Here is a 22146-nt window from a genome sequence, read left to right on the forward strand (position 1 = left end):
ATCTGAAAAATGTGCTACACCCCAAAAAAGGCTACACATTTTTATTTTGTCATTGAGTGGTTTTTACAGGTCTATATGGTGAAATATATAATTCTTCATTCCAATCAGTCTGCTCTTAGAAGATAATCCACATTGAAAATCCAACAGTTTCTGTTGTATTATAGTGCCATTTACAGAGTTATCTCCCTTAATTTTGAATTCTACAGTGCATTCTATAGAATTTTTATCTCCTAAGAACACAGATTATATGAAAAACTGAATGTTAATTTCTGTTTTCTATGGCCATTCAAACAAAATATCAAAAATAAAAATATGTAGGCTTTTCACCCATGAATCACATTTTGCATGATTCTTAGCTGTCCAGAATGCTACTTAAATGTTAAAATGGTAACGGAATTATAAAACACATACACATTTGCATTTATTGACATCTTAATTACATGTGTATCAAATTGTTGTCACAAAATATGGATCATGTCGATTCTTTGCATTTCAATTTTCAGACAAATTGTGTAAAAGTAACAGGTTCAGAGAAGGGGATTCAGACATAAAAAATTAGAATGAATGTATATGTTTGGGCAACAAATAATACCTGCGGCTTTTGTTCTTTAAATGCAATGTATTTAAGAGTGTGGTACTAGATTCTCTTTACCATCTACACAAAAATGTCTTCTGAATTGTTTTTAGTAAACTATCAGGCCTTTCATTAAAAGGCAGTAGCAGGTACTTTTACCCATCTAAGCTACTGAAAGGTACCTCCAGAATTTAGAAATATCAGATATTTTTTTATACCAGAAAATGATGAAAAGTATCTTCTATAAAAGAAAAGGTACCTGAATTGCAAAATAAAATAATGTAACACCTGAGTACATGTATAACTTTTTACACATACATGTACTATGTATTACCTTACCAGTGCACTTAGTCCATGCTCCCAGTTTTTTGTGGAGTCTTGAGTTGTTCATTTAATTTTGTGACTTTGTACATGTATTTATTATTTTGGTACTTTTTGTTCTTTGTTGTGTTTGTCTTTTTTTCCATGTCTGGTCTTTGTTCCTGGAATACATTCTTTTGATTTCTGCTAACATCTACAATGTATAAATAGGTTCCTTTGAGTACTCGTTGAAAGGCAGATTTATCTTCCACATGTTACAATTCGGGTGCAATTATTATGCGTTTGATTTTCAGACTGGTTTTGAATTTGACAGATATATTTTTTAACAGATTTGAACTGAAAACCAAAACAAAAAACATAAAATCAAAGTGTTCCTTACTCTTTTATGTCAATTTACCTTTAATGGATTTTAATGCTTGCTTTAGTGCCTTCATTTTTGCCTCCAATGTACCATAGTACACTTAGTGCCCTAGAACAGTACAATCAGGGGTTCATCTACAAAGAAGAAGAAATCAGTGAAAACTTTTACTAGTTTGTGCTTCTACCATTTGCCCTTGACAGGGAGAAGTTTTTGTAATACATGTAGATTACATAGACTAAAATGTCAGTATTTGTTATTTTTCAAACAGAAGATACCTAACTTCTCCTTGTCATTGATGTCTAGATTAAGCTCTAACAACTCAATCATGATATACTTTTTATTGGTAAATATAGTGTTGGAAGTTCTACAATAAATTATGACTAACCGTATATTGCTTCATGATATGGATTTTAAATTTAAAATGTATGTTCTGAACAGAGCCACAGTCACCATTGCCTAAGTTACCAGCCAGAAAGAAATTCCAGAAAGTTGATCCTACTCATGGTGATGACCCTTTACCTCCTGGTATGTATTATAATAAAACTAATGTGTAGTTCTATTGGAATCACCTTGTCCATCTATCCATCCGTCCATTAAATTTTCATCACCAAAATCTTGATTCCCACTTGGCAAATTGATTTAAACTTGGCGGCTTTATATACTGGTAGGTGGGACATACATTGTAAGCTATTTTGATTGCTGTCCAATATCCTCTTCCTGTTTTCGCCAGACTGCCATGTTTCATTATATGTATTATAGAGAACATTTTTGTCACAAAAATCTAAGGCCCTGTTGGATGGATTAATTTCAAATTTGGTATGTCTCTTAATGTTGAGACATATGTATCCCATATCCCACACCAGTTTAGGATATACTATACCTAGGACTACTATGCATGTACATGTAACTTCCATGTTTATAAATGACCCTTTACATCCTGGTATAAATGTGGTATTAAACTTTTGTCATCAAAAACATTCCATAAACCTCTCTGTTATAGTCTTGTGATAAAACCTGAATCAGTAACACCTGTTTGTTTTCTTAACTGTAAACTGGGAGATATTTTGCAGCAGTTAAATTTTCTTAAATTTTTTTTTTAGTTGGATTGATAACACAACAATAAAGCTGATGATTAGATAAATCTATGATTGTAAATTTAAAGCTTTTGGATTTGAAACAAAATATAAAAAGAAGAACTTTAAGAAATTGGTGTGATTTCTTAATTAATAAAAGCTTTATTTTTAAAAGATTTTGTGCCCCTTATGAAAGGTATAGGTCCACTATCAAACCTAGTTAAACCCACCATTTCAATTGGGAAAGCCTGTACCAAGTGAGGATGGTGACTGTTGTTTCTAAATTTCATGTTTTTGCCCTCATATATTCATTTATTATTTAGATGGTCCTTCATTTGGTTATTATTTGAGTTATGTTATGAGATGTTTGGCTATAAGTTCAGTAATTTTGTTATAACCCTTTATTGCTTGAAAATCTTTTGGTGCTATTTAATCAGTGTTTGATTGTTATTGTATATTTAGGATGGGAAGCCAGAGTTGACAGTCATGGGAGAATATTTTACATTGATCATGTCAATAGAACAACAACTTGGCAGAAACCACACAGTGGTCAAAGTACTATACAGAGACGGCCAACCATCAGCTCAGAGCAGAGACAACAGCTTGATAGAAGGTATATATTGGGTGTATCTACCATAAACAATTTTTGCAGTGTACTAATTTTTTGCCATTTTTGCAATTATCAAAATTATTTACACTATGAAACACTATGATTTGATCAAAACTGCAAACATTGCAGGCAAAATTGAAAAAATAATGAATCCAGCTCAGAAAAAAAACTACATTAATTAGACAATGTGAACACATAGTTTATCATCTACTGAATACAAATTGACAGTTTATTTGTCAAAGAAGTGTCTGATGATACAGAAAAGTGAGAATTACGTTAAAGTAGAATGATAGAGAAACATGAGTTATTTCCCTTGGACGATGAAATTGCAGTGCATTTCATTTATTAATTATCAATTTATACCTTTAATAACTTTCTACAGTCGACTCCACTTAATCGCATATCGCTTTATTGCATATTTCGGTTATTAGCATAATTTTCTCCTGCACAAAACCATTTTCTATTATTCTATTAGGGAAAAAATCGCTTATTTGCATAGGCCTTGGAGGTGCATTTCGGTTTATTGCATAGAGAATTTTGCCTCGTCCAGGTAAAGACAGGTTTTCCCAAATTCTATTTTAAGACTGCGGGTCATAAATATGTCAATCATATTTATTGTTGTAAAAACTAGATTATCATCAATCAGGAGGTGTTAATAATGGATTAAAAAAATAATGGACATAAAAGACAATATAAATGATTTCTATTTACATTAAAATAAACAAGCACCTAGGTGAACAATGACTTCTGACGACATGCCGAACATCACCTTTTGATGCGGCTTGAGGTTCGGCTTGGGGTATTTTTTGTCCCTATTTAAATTCTTCCGACTACAAATGATTATCAATGTAAATTTAATTTTATTTAATGAGCTGAACAGTTTTGAGTGAGCTTGGGTTACTAGGCATAAATATCATACGAAAATTAAAAGTCATTCATTCAGTACAATGTCTAATGAAATTCAACTACCCTAAGGTGCCCCATACTATCCACACTTCATAGGAATATATCGAGGTCAATGACGCGTATAATACACAACTATCAGTGTACAATGAACAGAGGAATAAAAACACACAGACCATTTCAAAAGCCCACAAACTGCAAACATTGATGAATATTACACTGTATCTTGGCTGAAATATGGGATTTTCTTTCGTAGAAAGGTCAGGAAATTACTTGACTATTTATAGATGAGAAACACGTGGTTTTACTTATAAATACACACAACGTAAAGAAGGTCAATAAACAAGACAAACACAATATATATTATTATTTATTGATAAAAGAACAATACAATGAGAAGGTCTATAACAATTAAATACCAGATCAGAAATGTTGAACAGTGATATCCCTGGTTGATCCACAGGATCGTCGTCTTACCTGAACTCACACTTCCGGTAAAATCGTAATTTCGGTTATAAGAATAGCCCGGTTATTTGCATAATTTTTACTGGCAAATAGGCTATGCAATTAAGCGGAATCCACTGTATTAAAAAAAAACAAAAACAAATGCCATTTCTGCATTTTAGATAACATTTTGAATAAGATTTCATAGAAAGAATTGTGTTTTTTTTTTCCACCAATACTTACCCACTGCCTGATTCTTACAAAGAGTAGCACTTTATACTGTACATGCAAGATTTTTTTTGCAGATACCAAAGTATTAGGAGAACTATGAACCGTCCTGAGCCCGAGCTTCCCAGCATAGAAAGCACATCATCAGGAGGTAGTGATAATAGTCCTCAGACCTCAGCCCAGGCCAGAGTTCCTCCCCCTCCTGCAATGCCAGTACCACCTATACCCCCACCAGCTCAGGAACAGGATGATGGTCGACCCCCTGCTGTCAAGTTCTTGCTGCGTACAGATTTCTTTCCTCTTTTACAACAAAATGATGTAAGTTCTAACAAGTTTTAAATCAATTAAAGGTTTCCCTAGACCAATTTAGCATGGCGCTGCGTCATGTCTTCATCTTGTAGCACCATGCTGCCCTCATCATGAATTTTACGATGTGCCCCAGGTGGACAAACCCAACTTTCAAGTTATAAGATTAATTGATTTTTTTTCAACTAATTTGCATGTTAACATGAACTCCTGTTGTGTTGACACCCATTTATGATACTTTTACTATACCATACACAGCCAAATATGCCACATGATAATCATATGGTGCTCAATTCATATGATAATCATATGATGCTCGATTCATATGATAATCATGATGCAAACCATCTGATTCTCATGTGTGGCACATTTTGCCTGTGACTAGGGTGAAGGCTGTTAATTGTAGGTGTCAAGGTGGGATGCCTCAATGAAACCTTCTTGGACAGTTAAGTGCCCTCAAAATACCCATGCCTCCACAAATTTCTACGGAAAACACTACAATATATGATGAAATTATTTGTTGGCTCTATAAATTTAACATGAGTTAGCTACCATAATTTTTTGTCTTGCAATCCTGTATAAGTATATTGTTCAGTGGTAGGATAATTAATTGGAATGAGTGAATTACTGAAGTATAATCAAAGTATGGGTGCCAAAAACCACAAAGATTTAACTAGTGCAAGAAACAGGTTTCACACATGAGGTTAAATTATTGAAATTCATTTCACAATGTGAATTAACGAAATTTATTCACTTGGGAAAATTGATAAATCCCTGCTACCAATATAATTAATCAAATCAATGACATTAAGGTTAAATATCGTTAGTAAAATAAAAAAAAAAAAAAAAAATGGAGGACATTTTCATAAAAAAATTAATTGAATGCTTAAGGAAGAGTGATATTGCATGAAAAGTTGATAATGTATCAGGCCACAGGCAAGGATATTATCAGTATTGAAGGCAACATCACTAAGCTAAAAGTAGGGTAGCTCATTCTTCTCTGATACGTAATATAAATCGATTTTTAAATAATAATACTCATATTAAATCATGTCGTTATACATTCTAGAGCTTTGAACTCTAGAAATATGTTTACCATGTGTTTAAAGTAATTAATTTTATCATTTGAAAAAAAAACCAAAAAACAAAACATCGAGCATGATACACAGCCAAATGTGCCACATGTGATAATCATATGGTGCTCGATTCATATGATAATCATATGGTAATCATATGAAAATCATATGATATTTAACATGTGGTAGTCACATGGTGATCATATGATTCTCATATGATAATATGGGCTTGAAAACATATGATAATCATATGTTTGTGAAAAACATGCGATTATCATATGATAACCATGCGATTATCATATGTTAACTGAAACACATGATTATCATATGGTGCTCATATGAATCGAGCGCCATATGATAATCATATGATGCAAACCATATGATTGTCAGTTTATCACAACTCAGAACTTTTACATTTTTGCAGAGGGCAATGGCAGATTACAACAGAAATGGCACTCTAAAGCATATGATACACAAAGTACGGAGGGATTATAAAAACTTTTATAGGTACGTTTGATATCTTTGACAGTCCTTAATTATAGTCCTTAACATGGTGTAAATCACAAATGTCCTGAAAAATCAGGGTTAAAATTTTATTTCAAGAGTGGATTGTCCAGGACTTTACATAGTTTGGAATCAATTATCCACTTGAGGAAAAGAAAAATTTCACAGTGAAGTGCTAATGAGAAAAAAAGGTTAATGCCCAGGGCCTCTGTAACTGTAATTTTAAAGGTTGTTTATTAGAAATTGAGGGTCTTTGACTTTGGAATACCCCTTTTTTGAACCCCTGAATACCTTGTTCTATTTTTAACTGACAAATGTTTGGTGTTGATTGCAATAGATATGAAGAAAATCTCATTTAAGGATAATAATAATAAAAAAAAACTTGATCTTACGAATGTCAGTTAGAAACACTAAAAATTCAGTTGGAAAGTGATTGTAGTTGTTCACTGATAAATGTAGGATAATTCATTTTAACCAGACAATTACTATGAATGTTAGCTTTTTGCAAAATGAATTGAAACTCTTTGAAACCTTGTAGATATCAACACAATCGTGACTTGGTAGCCTTTGTGAATCTGTTTGCTGACACAACTAAAGAAATGCCTCAAAACTGGGAAATGAAGTTTGACAGAGGTGGAAAGGTTAGTCTTTATGTGCCTGTTTTTTTTTTAAACAATGTATAATGGAATTTACTGCCTGTGTGTCCATCTGTCAACATATCCTGTAATTAAAATATGTGATTAGTTTTAACTAATTGTTTGCCACTGTGTTCATTATCAATGCAGAAAGCATCATTTGTTTCAATGCTTTCCAACTTTTTAATTTAGAGTTTTAGAGTTTTTGTTTTCATAGCTGTTATATTATTAATGAGAATCTTTATGATGCTGCAAATGGTGTAGCAAAAATAACAAGTTAAACTTCTCCAGGATTCTGTAAAAATACAAAGTTGATACTTGAAATTATGTGAATGCATAAAAACATTTTAAAAATCTAATTTATAAGTTATTTTGTTTCATTGGTAATTATTTTTTTTGGGGGAAATGCTTATTATGATATTATATACAAGATTTTCATGGATCCAAATATTTTCTGAATTACAGATGTTTTTCATCGATCACAACAAACGCCTGACAACATTCCTCGATCCTCGCTTGCCAACAGATGTCCCTCCAATCAACACAGATTTCTTACACACATCTTTGTTTACTGGCAGGAATCGTGGTGCTAGGAATGTTGATGACTCAACAAGAAATCTCAACTCTGTAAGTATTTGTATCTGTCCAAAATTGTATGTTATGTTTGTATGGACTTTTGCAAATTTCTGTAATGTCACTGTACATTGATGTTTTTGCATGGCTTTTCAAATACAGGAATTGGAAAGAAACGACGTTAACATCTCAGTACTGTCTGCCATTCAAGTGTTGGGATTTTTTTGTTTTTGTTTTTTTTTTTGGAAGTGGGGGGTGGGGTCATCAAAACTTTTTTTTTTTAGGATCATTATGTTGAGGGAGTTAATGTGAAAACCTTTTGTAACCAATTATTTTTGAAAATAACTTAACAGTGAACTTCAAGTATATCATCAGATCATCTTTTAATTCATTCTAGTAATATGACTTTACCAATAAGGGACAGAGCTATTTGTACTCAAATTACATTTCACTTTATTGACAATGCTTGTTGTTATATCGCTGCTGCCTCAACCAACAGGAAGATGCAAGATTAAGTTCAAACAATCACATACTAACTGCTGAATTCACTTTCTAAAAATGTCATTTCCGACAAAGTTTTTGAGCCATTCATGTTTTGACAGAATCTACATATGTAAGTTGTCAGGGGCGGATCCAGGATTTGAGTTTAGAGGGGAATGGGTTGTTAATTGAATTAAATGCTGTGTTAAGCAAAGCAAAAAATATTATGTGGTGAAACTTGTGGTGAAAAAACCTTTTCTTACCGATTTCGGGGGGAGGGTGCATACACCTCCTTGGATCTGAGCCTGGTTGTTGTATTAAATCTGTTATTCAAGCTTAAGTTATGGAAGAATCAAAATGAAGATATATCCACAGTCCTTTCCTTCAAAAGTCTCAATGACTTGCTTGAGTGGTAGAGGACTATTTAGGTTTCAACTAGCCGGAAATAAGAAATGTACACATCATTTACTAGCCAGAAACAATTTTTACTATCCCTGGGATTCGGGCTAGTAGCTAAAGACGAGCACCGTATAATCCATAGAGTATGAATATGATATTGAAATTTATCTATTTTAGAGTGGATCTCAGGCAAGACTTTCAACACAAGAACCTGAAGTGCCCACAAGTAGGTTTTACTATAAATATATGTAAAATAATTATGTCACTTAATGATTAAAAATCTAGACCAGAAAATTTATCTTCTTATTTGCCAAAAGAATTCCTTGTTGGTTAAGTATCTAGTTTTATGCAATAATAATATTTATAGCTAATACTGTCTATTATGTAAATCCATATTTTCCAAACTACATGTAAGTCAACAACTTTGGTTTCTACTTTTCATTTGTTATTTCAATAGTTGGGAGTGTCTTTCCTTGATAAATGATAATCACTTAAACAATAGAGTTGGTCTCCCCTTGATTAATGATAATTACTTGATAAATTATAATCGCTTGAACGATAGAGTTGGTCTCCCCTTGATAAATAATAATCACTTGAACAATAGAATTGGTCTCCTCTTGATAAATGATAATCATTTGAATAATAGAGTTGGTCTCCCCTTGATAAATTATAATCACTTGTACAATAGACTTGGTCTATTTTTGATAAATGAGTTGGTCTCCCCTTGATTAATGATAATTACTTGATTAACTTTTTAGAAAATTAACCAGACAACTGACAAAGAGATTAATATTTTCTCTCGAACTTAAATTAAAATACCTATAAAATGATAATTGTTTAGGTAACTACTTAAGACATTGGATTCAATCAAGGTTAGATCAATTCTCTTTGCTGAAATTTACTCTTTTACTTGCTGTAAATAATGTATTGATGAAAATTCAAATCACGATTGAAAAGGATTTCTGCTCTTTCAGCCTACAATGAAAAGGTGGTTTCCTTCCTTCGGCAGCCGAATGCTGGTGAAATGTTAAAAGAGAAATACCCAACCTACGCATCCAGTTCAAAGTTACGAGACAAAGTTTTGAAAATTCAATCAGGTGGAACAGAAGTGTTAGAGAGAATGTGCAATGATTTGGATCTTATTCTTTTATTGAGGTGGGTTACTGTAAACATGCTAATTTTTGCAGATTCTGTCAATTGACCATATTCGCAGGTATCAATATTCTCGGTTTAAAAAATGATTAGTGTTACAAAGTATTTAAGATCAGTATCATGGTTACTGTTTTTTGCACTTTTTAGTCCGCCGTAAAAATAGCAAAAATTTGTACATTGCGAAAATTAATACATATACAGTATTATGAAATAACACGTTCATCTTTGTGACACTGTCCATGTAGAAACCAGGCAGTTCCTATGATATGGGTGGCACAGAGTAAAATTTATCCCATCAAGTTTTTTGTTCCTATGTAATGTATGATGTAAGAGTTTACATGGAAACCCCTTTCTTCAATTTAAAAAAAAATCTTTAACAGACATGATTTTCTTCAGTTACAGACCTTACTCCTCTTTATTCCTATTTTTTCTCTTAACTTACTTTTTTGACAAATCATGTCTCCTTCAAACATTCTGATTCTTAGTTAATTCTATATTTTCATCTGATTTGGTCGTTTTTCTTCTTTTTAGTTTTCTGTTTTAATCTTTATATTCTATATTCAAATGTTTGAGCAACTGTACTTGATTTTTCTGTTTTGTTTTTAATTATATTTATATTTAACCACTTTCAGTGTTTTTGAAAATGATATAATGTCTTACGTGCCGTCACAGTTATTACAACCTCCACGCCCTGATTCTCCGTCGGAAACTACACAGGGTTCACCGAGTGAGTATTACTTTATTTAATGAGTTTCAGCCGTGTTTTGCATTTCACATACTTGTATATGTATTTTTTAATGTAGTTTGTAGTATATTAGTTTAGTGTCAGACAGTTTACAATTTACAAACCTCAGTTTTGCACATTAAGTTTTTCAAAAGAGCACATATTCATTTTGAAAAATTGAAGCTACATGCATATTTTATACCACAAAAGTGATTTCCTGTCTATTCAGGTGAGAACAAAATCCAGAAATTGACAGGGGTGATTTTTTTCTGCTTTAAGGAATTCTGCTAATTGAAATCTGGATTTTATTGTTACGATTCTTTTTTATTTACCGTTTATTTATTTTGTATTTGTTTGACAACTTCATAAAATTATCCCTGAATTGAGAATTATTCACTTTTTTTTTTATTGTATAGATGTTCAGCGTGTTCGTGTCCATGCTCCACAAAAGAGAGACTTTCAAGCCAAGCTTCGGAAGTTCTATAAACAGCTGGAAACCAAAGGTTTCGGTCAAGGCCCAACAAAATTAAAGTAAGCTTTTTATAGCGATAGAACGTATTTCACTGTTTATGTGAATAAATTTAACAGTTTTAAGTTTTTTTGTAAGGACAGAATGTAAGGACAGAAAAAAAACTTTGTAAAATAAATTTTTCTATGTTCCCATTTTAGGACATGCTAGTTCAAAATGTCCTTGTATATAATACTCATTTGTGTTTAATCTTGGAAATTTTTTTTACAGAATTATTATCACAAAGGTTTGGGGTTGTATAGGATTCACTCTGTCCGTCCATCTATCTACATACTTTTTGTCAGTGCCCTTCAAGAGACTGATGAAATTTTTTTAGGAATGTTGGATGTCATAGGTAGATGTGCATGAAGGAATATAGTTACTGTCAGAGGACTCCAAAGGAAGATAATCGAGCATAAAGGCATTCATTTAACTCCATCATTTTAGGATATTCTCTTTATGAGCGTGCTCACTATATTTCTAGTTAATGTTGTTTTTGTCTATTCATTTTCAGATTAATGGTTCGGAGAGACCATGTTTTAGAGGATGCTTTTAATAAAATAATGTCTACACAAAAGAAAGATTTAATGAAGAGTAAATTGTATATATCATTTGTTGGTGAGGAAGGGTAGGTATTCTAGAGTTAAAAGATAAAAAAAAAATTTTCTTGGCAACTTAACATTTTTCAGCTATTCTCCACTTCAGGCTACTAATATATGATACTGAAAAAATATCAGCAATTTTTCAGAGACAACATACATTTAAAAAAATCAATTTCGACATTGCCTGATAAAATAAATCTTTTCAGTCGTACAACTAGACAAATCATTGCATATTACCTTACAGACTTATTGTAATATTTTCTATCTCAACTGCCTTTGTTCTGTATATAAAAACTCTTGCTATTTAACTAAGCTGAAATGACATGACATTTACATGTATTTAAATGGGATATTAGAAGTATATGTTTATGGCAAGATAGCTTTGACATCTATACCAAAATTTTCTCAAGTGATATATTTAAAACCTACATTGTAACAAAATGATTATGCATTCATTAAAATACATGAATGAAATGCATACACAATATCACTCTGAAATATCTGATTTATTGAGGCATAGTTACTGTAAACATATTAATTTTCACGGCAGCTTATTTTCGCGGTTTCTGAACTGTCAACATGTTCGCAGGTATTAATTTTTTTGCAGTTTTCGAGTTTGAAGAAAAAGTTTTTCAATGGTTTCAACAGTGTGTGATTCCTCTTTTGATCAGCTATTTTATCGTTAATATTTTAATAAATTAATGAGCTGTTTATACAGTATTAACAAATTGACAAGTCTACTTATGTAGTTTCCTATGGCCAGTTTAGTCTAACAGTGTATATATTCTTCTATAACTAAAAAGAACTCACTTAATTGCCCAAGCTGTAGCTGATTGTAGGGATTAACTTTTGACACTTCAATGGGATAAACTTTTTGTTGACAGTTCTTGGCGTGTGTATTTATCGGTAACCTTTTATCCGTGATTACCTGTAGTATGTGTTTAAGTAGCTGTCTTTGTAAGAATCATGCAAAATCTGAAAAATGTGATACACCCCAAAAAAGGCTACATATTTTTATTTTTGTAATTAAGTTGTTTTATGGGTCTTTATTATAAAATGTGTAATTATTCATTCAAATCTGCCTGCTCGTAGGAGATAATCAACATTGAAAATCCAATAGATTCTATTGTATTTGAGTGTCATTTACAGAGTTTCTCCCTTACTTTCGAATTCTACAGTGCATTCTATACAATTTTTATCTCCTATGAGCATGGGTTATATGAAAAACCAAATGTTAATTTCTGTTTACTATGACATTTCAAACAAAATATCAAAAATAAAAATATGTAGGCTTCCCAACCATGAATCGCATTTCGCATGATTCTTAGCTGGAGTGCTACTTAACACTTCAATTTTGTTCTTTGATGTGACAGGTACTCAATGGCAATTGATACAAATCATTATGAAAACAAGATCATGAATTTAGAAATTATAATCCATATATTTTACCGTATATGATTTTATTATAGACTTAGTATAAATTCATTAAGCAACCGTGAATATAGTGAAAATTAGTACACCACGAAAATTAATACGTTTACAGTATTTTGAATATTGATTTTTAAGTAATTAAAATTGTAATTGCATTTTTTCATGCATTTTTTTTTATACTTGATGCAAATCTATAATTTTCTTTTTTCCTCCAGTATTGTATAATTTGGTAATGAGAATTTTTTTTTTTTTAAATTTTGTTCCAGGTTAGACTATGGTGGTCCAGCTAGGGAGTTTTTCTTTCTTCTGTCACGAGAATTATTTAATCCATATTATGGCCTATTTGAATACTCAGCTAATGATACATACACGGTGCAAGTCAGTCCTATGTCTACCATTGTGGAGAATCATCATGAATGGTAAGATACAGTGTTTTAGCCAGCATTTTGAAACCATTAGTCACTTGCTAAATTTAATGAAAATCATATGAAAAGTGACTAATATTGTATCGTTTTGGTTTTTATGTTATTAGTATGGTGTTACAAATTTGTAATGAGGATGTGGTGGGAGGGGGGAGTGTTAGCAGAACCCAAAAATTAGTTTCAGTTGGCCTGATTGTTGAAGAAGAAGGTAGGATGCAAAGGCCTAAACAAAATACGATCACAAACACTGAAGGATGCACCGATTTAAAGAGTGTGCGAACTTGTTCTACACACAAAATAAATCTTTATGTCTTCTTTGCACAAATTATTATATTTTGGTTATTGACAATTACTAATTGAATATTCTATTCATGATATGGATTTTTCCTATAAATTATTGATATTTTTGATATTAATTTAAAATTTTGTGATCGTCAGATTGATATTTGTGAATTTTGAAAAATCAAGTGAAATTACCAAATTTACTTCACAATGTGAATTATAGAAATTCAACACAGGCAGCTTTTCATAAATCACAGCTACATGTATCTATGTTGTAATAAATCAAATGCATTTATTGATAAAAAGGATTAAACCAAATGATAAGTTTTTTTTCCTTTAACATGAGATGGGGAAATGTCTAATTTTGTAAGGGGGAGATGCAAGTAAATAATTATCATTGTGTCATGTACAAATTTTTTGTTACAGTTTTCTCTGTAACTACTTGTTACATATGTTTTGACAGAAGCTTTACATAAAAACATGTATGTCGTTTAAGAATAAAAAATAACATAAATTTTTCATGTGCATATTGTTTATTGTGCAAAGTGCAATAAACAAAATATGCACATGGAAAATTTATGTTATTTTTAAATAGACAAAATTTTTATCATAGTCTATTCTTATAAATTAATTTTAAAAGATATTTTTATCTTTAAACATGAGAAAAGTAGCTCTGAATTTAACTGAATAGGGGCGTGTCAATAAATTTTTTTATCCATTGAGATATAACAAAATTATTTTAACCAATCAGATTACAGTATTCATCTCAAATTAATTTATATGATTTTGATTTTGATAATGGTTTTTATGTTTTAATCATATGGTATGTTTTATGTTACAGGTTTCGATTTGCTGGTAGAGTGTTAGGTTTGGCAGTGGTGCATCAATACCTTCTAGATGCATTCTTTACCAGACCTTTCTACAAAGCTTTGCTACGAATGTAAGAGTCAAGTTATTTAAAGTACATATACATTACATTTACTTTACATTACTTTACATCATAATGGCAGACTTAATGTACATTTGCATGATTTTGTTATGTACATTGGCTAAGAAGATGCTTGTTGGGTATTGTAATGCTACTGTCTTGAGTTTTGAAGAAAAAAAAACTTAGTGTAAACTCTCTACATGCTACAGAAGATATTCTTAGAATGATTTGGACCGAACTCATAGGAGAATTTTGTACTTTAAATACAAGACTTTAATACAACAGCAAGTTGAAATAAACCAGTTCAAATTTCAATGCAAATTTAGGTAGGCCAATTAGTAATTTAAATAGCTATTTAGGTAGAAATCTGCCCTACATTATACTAATGTGTCTTACTTAACTACCACAGAACACCTGTGTGATCCTTTGAACATTGACTTAATTGTAAGCTATTCTTACCAATGATTTCTTTTTAACATGAAATCCTGCACAAGTTTATCCACCCCTTTTGGGTTATGGCCATTGTTTTTAATGTGGAACTACTTATGTAGGTTGTAGCCCTTGTTGTAATATAATTGTTTTAGGCCTATGTTATAACATGTAATGTAATTGTTTTAAGACCTTTGTTATTGACCTATAATGTAATTGTTTTCAAATCTTTGTTATTGACCTGTAATGTAATTGTTTTAAGACCTTTGTTATTGACCTATAATGTAATTGTTTTCAAACCTTTATTATTGACCTGTAATGTAATTGTATTCAGACCTTGGTCATTAGGAGATGTAGAGACATTAGATGCAGAATTTCACCAAAGTTTATTATGGATCAAAGAAAATGATATTTCTGAATTAGATATGGATCTGACTTTTTCTGTGAATGAGGAGGTGTTTGGTCAGGTAAGTTAATGTTATTACCATGAATGTTTGAAAACAGGGAGTGAAAGTGCCAGTGATTAGCAGGTCTCAATTCTGTTGTCCAAATTTTGCAAAATTGAATTGTCCTTATCTTTCTGAAAACAAAACAGGGGCATAGATAAAAAATTTTAAAACCTTCCAAAATTTTGTGATAATAGGTCTTTAAGTCCTTTTTTTTTAGTTTTTAAAGATCACTAGATATTGACTTATGATTAACTTTAATGATTTATAATTGTTATAGAATTATACATAAAAAATGTCTATGCTAATGTAATAAGAAATATGATTTGAATAAATGAAATTCATACTTTCTCTGAAGAAGTGGGTGGTAAATTGCAGTTACTTTTCCTTTTTCCTCTTGTGATGGCAATAATTTCTGTTGCAAAAATCTCAGCTGTATCAGAGGCCAATTCCCATATCAATTAAATACAAAAAAGCAAAATTTTTTGTTTTAAAAACACTGTAAAAACACTTCCCCACCCTTATGATTTTAGAGAGGGGCTTGTGATTTTTGGGGCTATCTTACACCCTTAAGATTGTTGTAAAATTCCTGAGGATTTAGCTAATTTTTGTTTGTAGAAAGTTTTGCTTCCAATTTGTCTTTACATATCAAATTATCTTACAAAAATGAATAATTAACCCCCCCAAAATCAACCAATCAATTATAACTGTTAACATTATGCATTTATATCAAGTGCCATTCACATTTATGTGTTAATTGCTCCATCATTAAAGTTACATTTTATTCCCAAAGTTAGAGTCTGTTAGTTACTATTTTTCATATCAGCTTACTATATTTTTTGCCAACTTACTTGCAAATAAGGGTCAGGCAAGTCTTCTTCAGGGAAAAAGATAAAATCATCATACGTTTTCAAGAAAAATGGCCCAAGAACTAAGAAACTAACTTAGAATGGCCTTATGAGAATGATTTGGAATTTATTTAGCAGTTTTATTGTATTGAACTGTACATGGTATACACTTTATGTTGCTTCCCTTTGTTTACTTCCTAAGTTGGTCTACTCATAGCACAATAATGTGTACAATTTCAAGCTCAATGTGTTTGTAGGTAACTGAGAGAGAATTAAAACCCAATGGTAAATCTCTGGCTGTAACAGAAAGAAACAAAAAAGAATATATGGAGAAAATGGTCAAATGGAGACTTGAACGAGGTGTTACTGAACAGACTGAGAGTGTTCTGAAGGGTTTTAATGATGTAAGTACTTCATTGTGTACTGCGAAAGTATGTATATTTGTGGGGTACCAATTTTGATGGATTTCTTGGTTGACTTGAAAACCTCAAATTTAAAAATCCACAAACTAATGACAGTGATTTTGGTACCCTTTTATTGCAGCTGAATACCAGCTGTTTTTCTTTGATGCTTTTCCCAAAATGTTGGAAAATATTTTTGTTCCAAGGGAGGAAAATTCCAAGTTGGCAGGCATAATTTTTGAAAACCAGGTAAAGAAGACAGTGAAATGTTCCTGGAGACATGATTTCTCAGCCTGGTACTTTGTTCACTTCTTGGGAATGTTTTTTTTTTTTGGCAAGTTGTAACCGAATGAATATTGGGAGTATGTATTAGTCTGTATGGTATTGATTTTCAGTTATGGATTGGCATACAGTCATTGAACCAATCCGTGCAATGGTTTGATGGATCGATGACCGTTGAATGATTGACCATTGACGGATCGGTAACGAATGACCAGTGACCGATCTGATCACAGCTTTGTTTTGTAAAATGAGGGATGATCTATTAAAAAGAAATCAAAATAAAATAAAAGTATAAATTGATGTTTAAATTTATTGCATTATGAAAAATGTGTAAAATTGACGAAGAAAACACCGGAAACCGTATAATATATTGACTGCTATGTGGTCATGTGATGCGATCACTGGTTTAATGGATCAGTTTGATAGATTGATGACTGATCGGAAACTGATCGATGATAAATTTTTGTTGCACAGATCAGTTCAGGTACTGTATGACACGTTTCTGTTCTATGAAAATTTACAAAGAGATCTTAACTTTCTATTAGAATACATATGAAGTGATAGAAAGTTTAAATCTGCTTAATAATTGTCCAGTTAACTACTTAAGACATTTTATCATGTAATGGCTGTTTAATCAAGGGAAACCAAACTCTTTTCTCTGAAGTTGTCTATATTATTACAGAGGTGTTTACCATTACTATTTTGCCATAGTTTCTACAGAATTTGACTGCAAATTACACTCTACTGATTGTGAATTTCTACATAATAAGGTTTAAGGTTTAAATTGGTATTTACATGTATGTTGAACCTCTAATGACTAAGTTTGCATTCATGTTGATTGTAAGCTCTAAATTTGTATTCCTTTATTTTTTTTATTAAAGGTTTTAGATAGCCGTATAATATCGTTATTTGACGCCAGAGAGTTAGAACTTGTGATCGCTGGTACAGTGGAGATCGATATAAAGGACTGGAGAAGAAACACAGAATATAGATCTGGTTAGTATCTAGAATTAAGCAAAAAATATATATACTGGGCTCTCGTGGAGTATACCATTACTCAACAAAAATAAACATGAAGAACTTGCCTGTATCATAGAGTTTACTTTTACTCAACAAGAATATACATGTAGATCTGGTCAGTACTCAGATTTCAGTGAACAAGTTGATTGTTGGTAATTTTTATACTCAACCAGTTGTACTGGAACCACTTTTTCCAGCCATTATTCCATCAATCAGAATTTCATAGAAATTATCCTGAATATAATGGTTTAATAGTTCAAATTTGATATAAAGTTTTATATGTGTGTAGGTGGGGCATAGGAGGTAAGCTATTTAAGTAGCAGTCTTTGTAAGAATCAGGCAAAATCTGAAAAATGTGATACACCCCTAAAAAGGCTACATATTTTTATTTTTGTAATTAAGTTGTTTTATGGGTCTTTATTATGAAATGTGTAATTATTCATTCAAATCTGCTTGCTCTTAGGAGATAATCAACATTGAAAATCCAATAGATTCTATTGTATTTGAGTGTCATTTACAGAGTTATCTCCCTTAATTTTGAAATCTACAGTACATTCTATATAATATTTATCTCCTATGAGCATGGGTTATATGAAAAACCAATTGTTAATTTCTGTTTACTAAAGCATTTTAAACAAATTATCAAAATTAAAAATATGTAGACTTTCCAACCATGTATCACATTTTGCATGATTCTTATGTGGAGTGCTACTTAATTTTGCTGTCTGAAATCAACTTTATGTTTTGTTGGACTTTTTATATGACAACAAAACAATTTGTGGTGGTATAATTGTATGGCCTTGTTGTCTTTGTATATAGCTGGACAGTTGTTAGGTTTACACATGTAAAATGAATACAAACTGATTCAAAGGGATTTCATGAAATGTCTTGTTATACCCCTGCAAACAAAGTTTCTTTTGGCGTGGTAGATAGAAATCCTCCAGTCTGTCCGTCCATCTGTCAACATTTCTTGACAGCGCAACTCCTTCCAAGCGATTCAAAGAATTTTGATGAAATTTTAAAGGAAGGTTCAGCATCATATGTAGATGTGCATGGTAAGTGTCAGAGGATTCCAAAGGGAGATAAAGGGTTTTACATGTTAAAGCATTGTAAGCAAAACTCCTTAACTGCTCCTGTCAATTTCATGAAATTTTTTAAGAAGGTTAGTATGCTGATTTGCGGGAAGGCATATAGCTTCTGTCAAAGGAATATAAAAAAAGATAATTGAATTTTTGGATGTATATTTAACAGCATATTTGAAGGGAAGGGTATTCTCTTTGTGAGGTTGCTCACAGTATATCTAGTCTAGACAGTTTTCAATTTATTCAGGGATTGGTTTAGATAGTGTTAATGTAAGTACAGATAGTGTTAATGTAAGTACATATAACTTATGCTTTAATTTTAAGAATTATTTGTATCAGGTTACCATGACCAACACCAGGTGATACAGTGGTTCTGGCAGGCTGTAGAAAAGTTTGACAATGATCGAAGGCTGAGAATGTTGCAGGTATGTCAAGATTGGATTCAGCATGCTTCTGAAAATTTGGGGTTACCATGACCAGTGTGATATTAAGTCGTATTATCCAATCAAAATCAGAGCATTGGCGACATCACGTAATTTTGCGACAAGATGTCACAATGACAGTTGTGTGTTCTCCTTAACTTAAAAAATAAATTTGAGTATAAAATGCAGCATGTTTTTTTTTAATTGATAGTGTTGAGAAAGAATCTTTACAATAAGTGAAGTGCAGTTATATGACTTAAAACGCAATTAAATTCTCTCACGAGTGTGAGAAACCTGAGAATTTCATTAGGGAGGTTATAAGTACATTGGATTTTGAAAGATATTTATGGAATTCAGAGGAATTTTTTTTTTTTTTTTTGCTTTTTCTTATGCAAATAAGGGGATTTTTTTTAATGGAACATGTAGGAAATGATTTTGTGTTTTGATTTCTTATGCAAATAACAGAAATATGCAATTGACATGTATGGGGTTCAGTGGAATCCACTTTAGTGTGTGCAACTGTTATAAAAGTATTTCAACTTGAGTTGAACCATGAATAAAAACTTAAGCACCTGACAATACAAATTCAGATGCCTTTGGTATCTAATAAATGATGCTTTTTTTAGTCTACAAATGCTTTATTTTTTCCATAGTAATAGTTCTTTCTGTATTCAGATCTGTAATTTTGAGAAAACCCTTCATTTATCTTCTACAGAAATCAACCAAATCAGGAACAGTAACTCTTACAAAGTTCCAATTTCATACACAATCTTAAATATTTTTTTCTCTTAAAAGTGCAACAACCATTTGAAAAACTAAGACTGTTTATGTGGTTTGTAACTATTTTTTGACATAAATAAATCACCTTGAGTCCAGTTAAGTCTACTTAAGTATTAGTCTTTGTAAGAATCATGCAAATTCTGTTATATGTGATACACCTCAAAAAAAGCTACACATTTATATTTTTTGTTTTAAAGTTGCTTTATATGTCTATATGATGAAATGTATAATTATTCATTTCAATCTATCTGCTCTTAGGAGATAATTTGCATTGAAAATCCAAAGTTTCTAATGTATATTAGTGTCATTTCAGGGTTATCTCCTTAAATTTTGAATCTGCAGTAAAATTGTATATACTTTTTATCTCCTGTGAACAAAGGCCACATGTAACTTTCTGTTTACTTTAACATTTTAAACAAAATAACAAAAATAAACATATGTAGGCTTTCCAACAGTGAATCACATTTTGCATGATCTTATCTGGAGTGCTTCTCATTTACACATCCACTTTCTGGTTACTGGAGTGCAAAAGGAATTGCTTTTACGATGGAAACCTTTCTTTTAGTTTTCTTGTGTTGTTGGGAATTCTTATTCAATATACATGTATATTTTCTGGGTTATGATTTATTGGTATTTTTCAGTTGTGCAGGGAGGATTTTTTTCTTCATTTTAGCGGAAATTCGCTATTTCAAATTCAGGTTTTATTGTTTTTACTCTATATTCACTTCTGATTTTGCCAATTTCCGGTCAGGTGCAGGTTAAGGTGTCAAAAGAACAGGCCCCCAGCAGCGCCAAGCTTGTCGTAAGAGGCGACTAGATGTTGCTCAGAACCCTAGTCTGCCCTTAGAGTGGTGGAATGGGATACCCCTGGCATGCTTCATGCTGGGGTCGTCTGGCCATAATATGGAAAACCTGACTGTAAACCATAGTGGTGCCCCATGTTTAGAAAGATGTCACGTTCCTTGCACGTTAAAGAACCTTATAGTGGTATTCTCTTGGAGTAGGAAGCTTTTGGATCCGCCACAGGAGGCTAAATGGCCAGACCCTACCCACCTCTCCCTATTTCTAGTGGCAATCTAAATTTGGCAATCCATTATCCTTGTGTCCCATCCCATTTCATGTTCTCATCATTTCATCTTCATCACCTGAATATAGCTGAAATATTGCTGCTTGGGCGTTAAATCCTAACAATCAATCAGCTAATTTCTGCTTTGTTTGTAGACCTTGTCAAGTCATCCCTGATTGTGGTTTTTATTTTAGTTTGTAACCGGGACATCCAGCGTACCTTATGAAGGCTTCTCAGCTCTACGAGGAAGTAATGGACCAAGGAAATTCTGTATAGAAAAATGGGGTCGTATCACAAGTCTTCCCAGGTAGGTGTTGAATAAATATTGGAAATGGTCAATTTATTTTTTCATCGTTCCATGTACCAATAATGGAGAGAGACCTACAAAATTTTAAAGATTGATTAAGGAGTGTTCAAGCATAGATGCCAACCTTTATGATTTGTTAGTAATTTTTATGAATTTGAGGTAGAAAATACGGTGTTACTGTCTATTATTTAAGGATTTCCAATCGTTTCTGGTCAGAACCATATACAGTTTAGAAAATGTATTCTGTTCTTATAGATGCTTAGCAGAGACTATTGAAATAAGTGCAATCAGATTTGGATCATGCAGTGCATTCATTTTTCACAAATGTTATCCATCTGTGTTAAGATCAATCTTATTGTGAACAAACATATTTTCCTTGTTTGTCTACCCCGGACTCGACTTTTTATGAGCAACTCGGCGGATGTTTCTAGAAAAGCAGCGGATGCTTACCCTACCGGTGCACCTGGTCCATGCACCCAGTTTTTAGTGGAGTCCGAGTTGCTCATTTACTTTTGTTACTTTGTATG

At 31.9% G+C, this 22146-nt stretch overlaps 1 protein-coding gene across 3 annotated transcripts in view; it reads left to right on the top strand.

Moving 5' to 3' along the window:
* The window catches only part of LOC148602720 (E3 ubiquitin-protein ligase HECW2-like), a 60124-nt gene that overhangs the window by 32911 nt on the left and 5067 nt on the right, over positions 1-22146 (top strand). For all 3 annotated transcript variants that reach the window (XM_088554084.1, XM_088554086.1, XM_088554085.1), the window contains 18 exons: positions 1695-1781; positions 2792-2942; positions 4592-4832; positions 6321-6403; positions 6939-7041; positions 7501-7662; positions 8665-8713; positions 9462-9642; positions 10272-10366; positions 10780-10894; positions 11386-11499; positions 13171-13323; positions 14450-14548; positions 15300-15432; positions 16517-16663; positions 17824-17938; positions 19384-19469; positions 21507-21619. In XM_088554084.1, coding sequence (XP_088410210.1) covers positions 1695-1781; positions 2792-2942; positions 4592-4832; positions 6321-6403; positions 6939-7041; positions 7501-7662; positions 8665-8713; positions 9462-9642; positions 10272-10366; positions 10780-10894; positions 11386-11499; positions 13171-13323; positions 14450-14548; positions 15300-15432; positions 16517-16663; positions 17824-17938; positions 19384-19469; positions 21507-21619 — 2227 coding nt within the window. The remainder of the gene's footprint in view (positions 1-1694; positions 1782-2791; positions 2943-4591; positions 4833-6320; positions 6404-6938; positions 7042-7500; positions 7663-8664; positions 8714-9461; positions 9643-10271; positions 10367-10779; positions 10895-11385; positions 11500-13170; positions 13324-14449; positions 14549-15299; positions 15433-16516; positions 16664-17823; positions 17939-19383; positions 19470-21506; positions 21620-22146) is intronic.

The sequence above is a fragment of the Perna viridis genome, chromosome 11 (assembly GCF_037379345.1).
Source record: "Perna viridis isolate PV_CMFRI_1.1 ecotype Kerala chromosome 11, ASM3737934v1, whole genome shotgun sequence".
Taxonomy (NCBI): domain Eukaryota; kingdom Metazoa; phylum Mollusca; class Bivalvia; order Mytilida; family Mytilidae; genus Perna; species Perna viridis.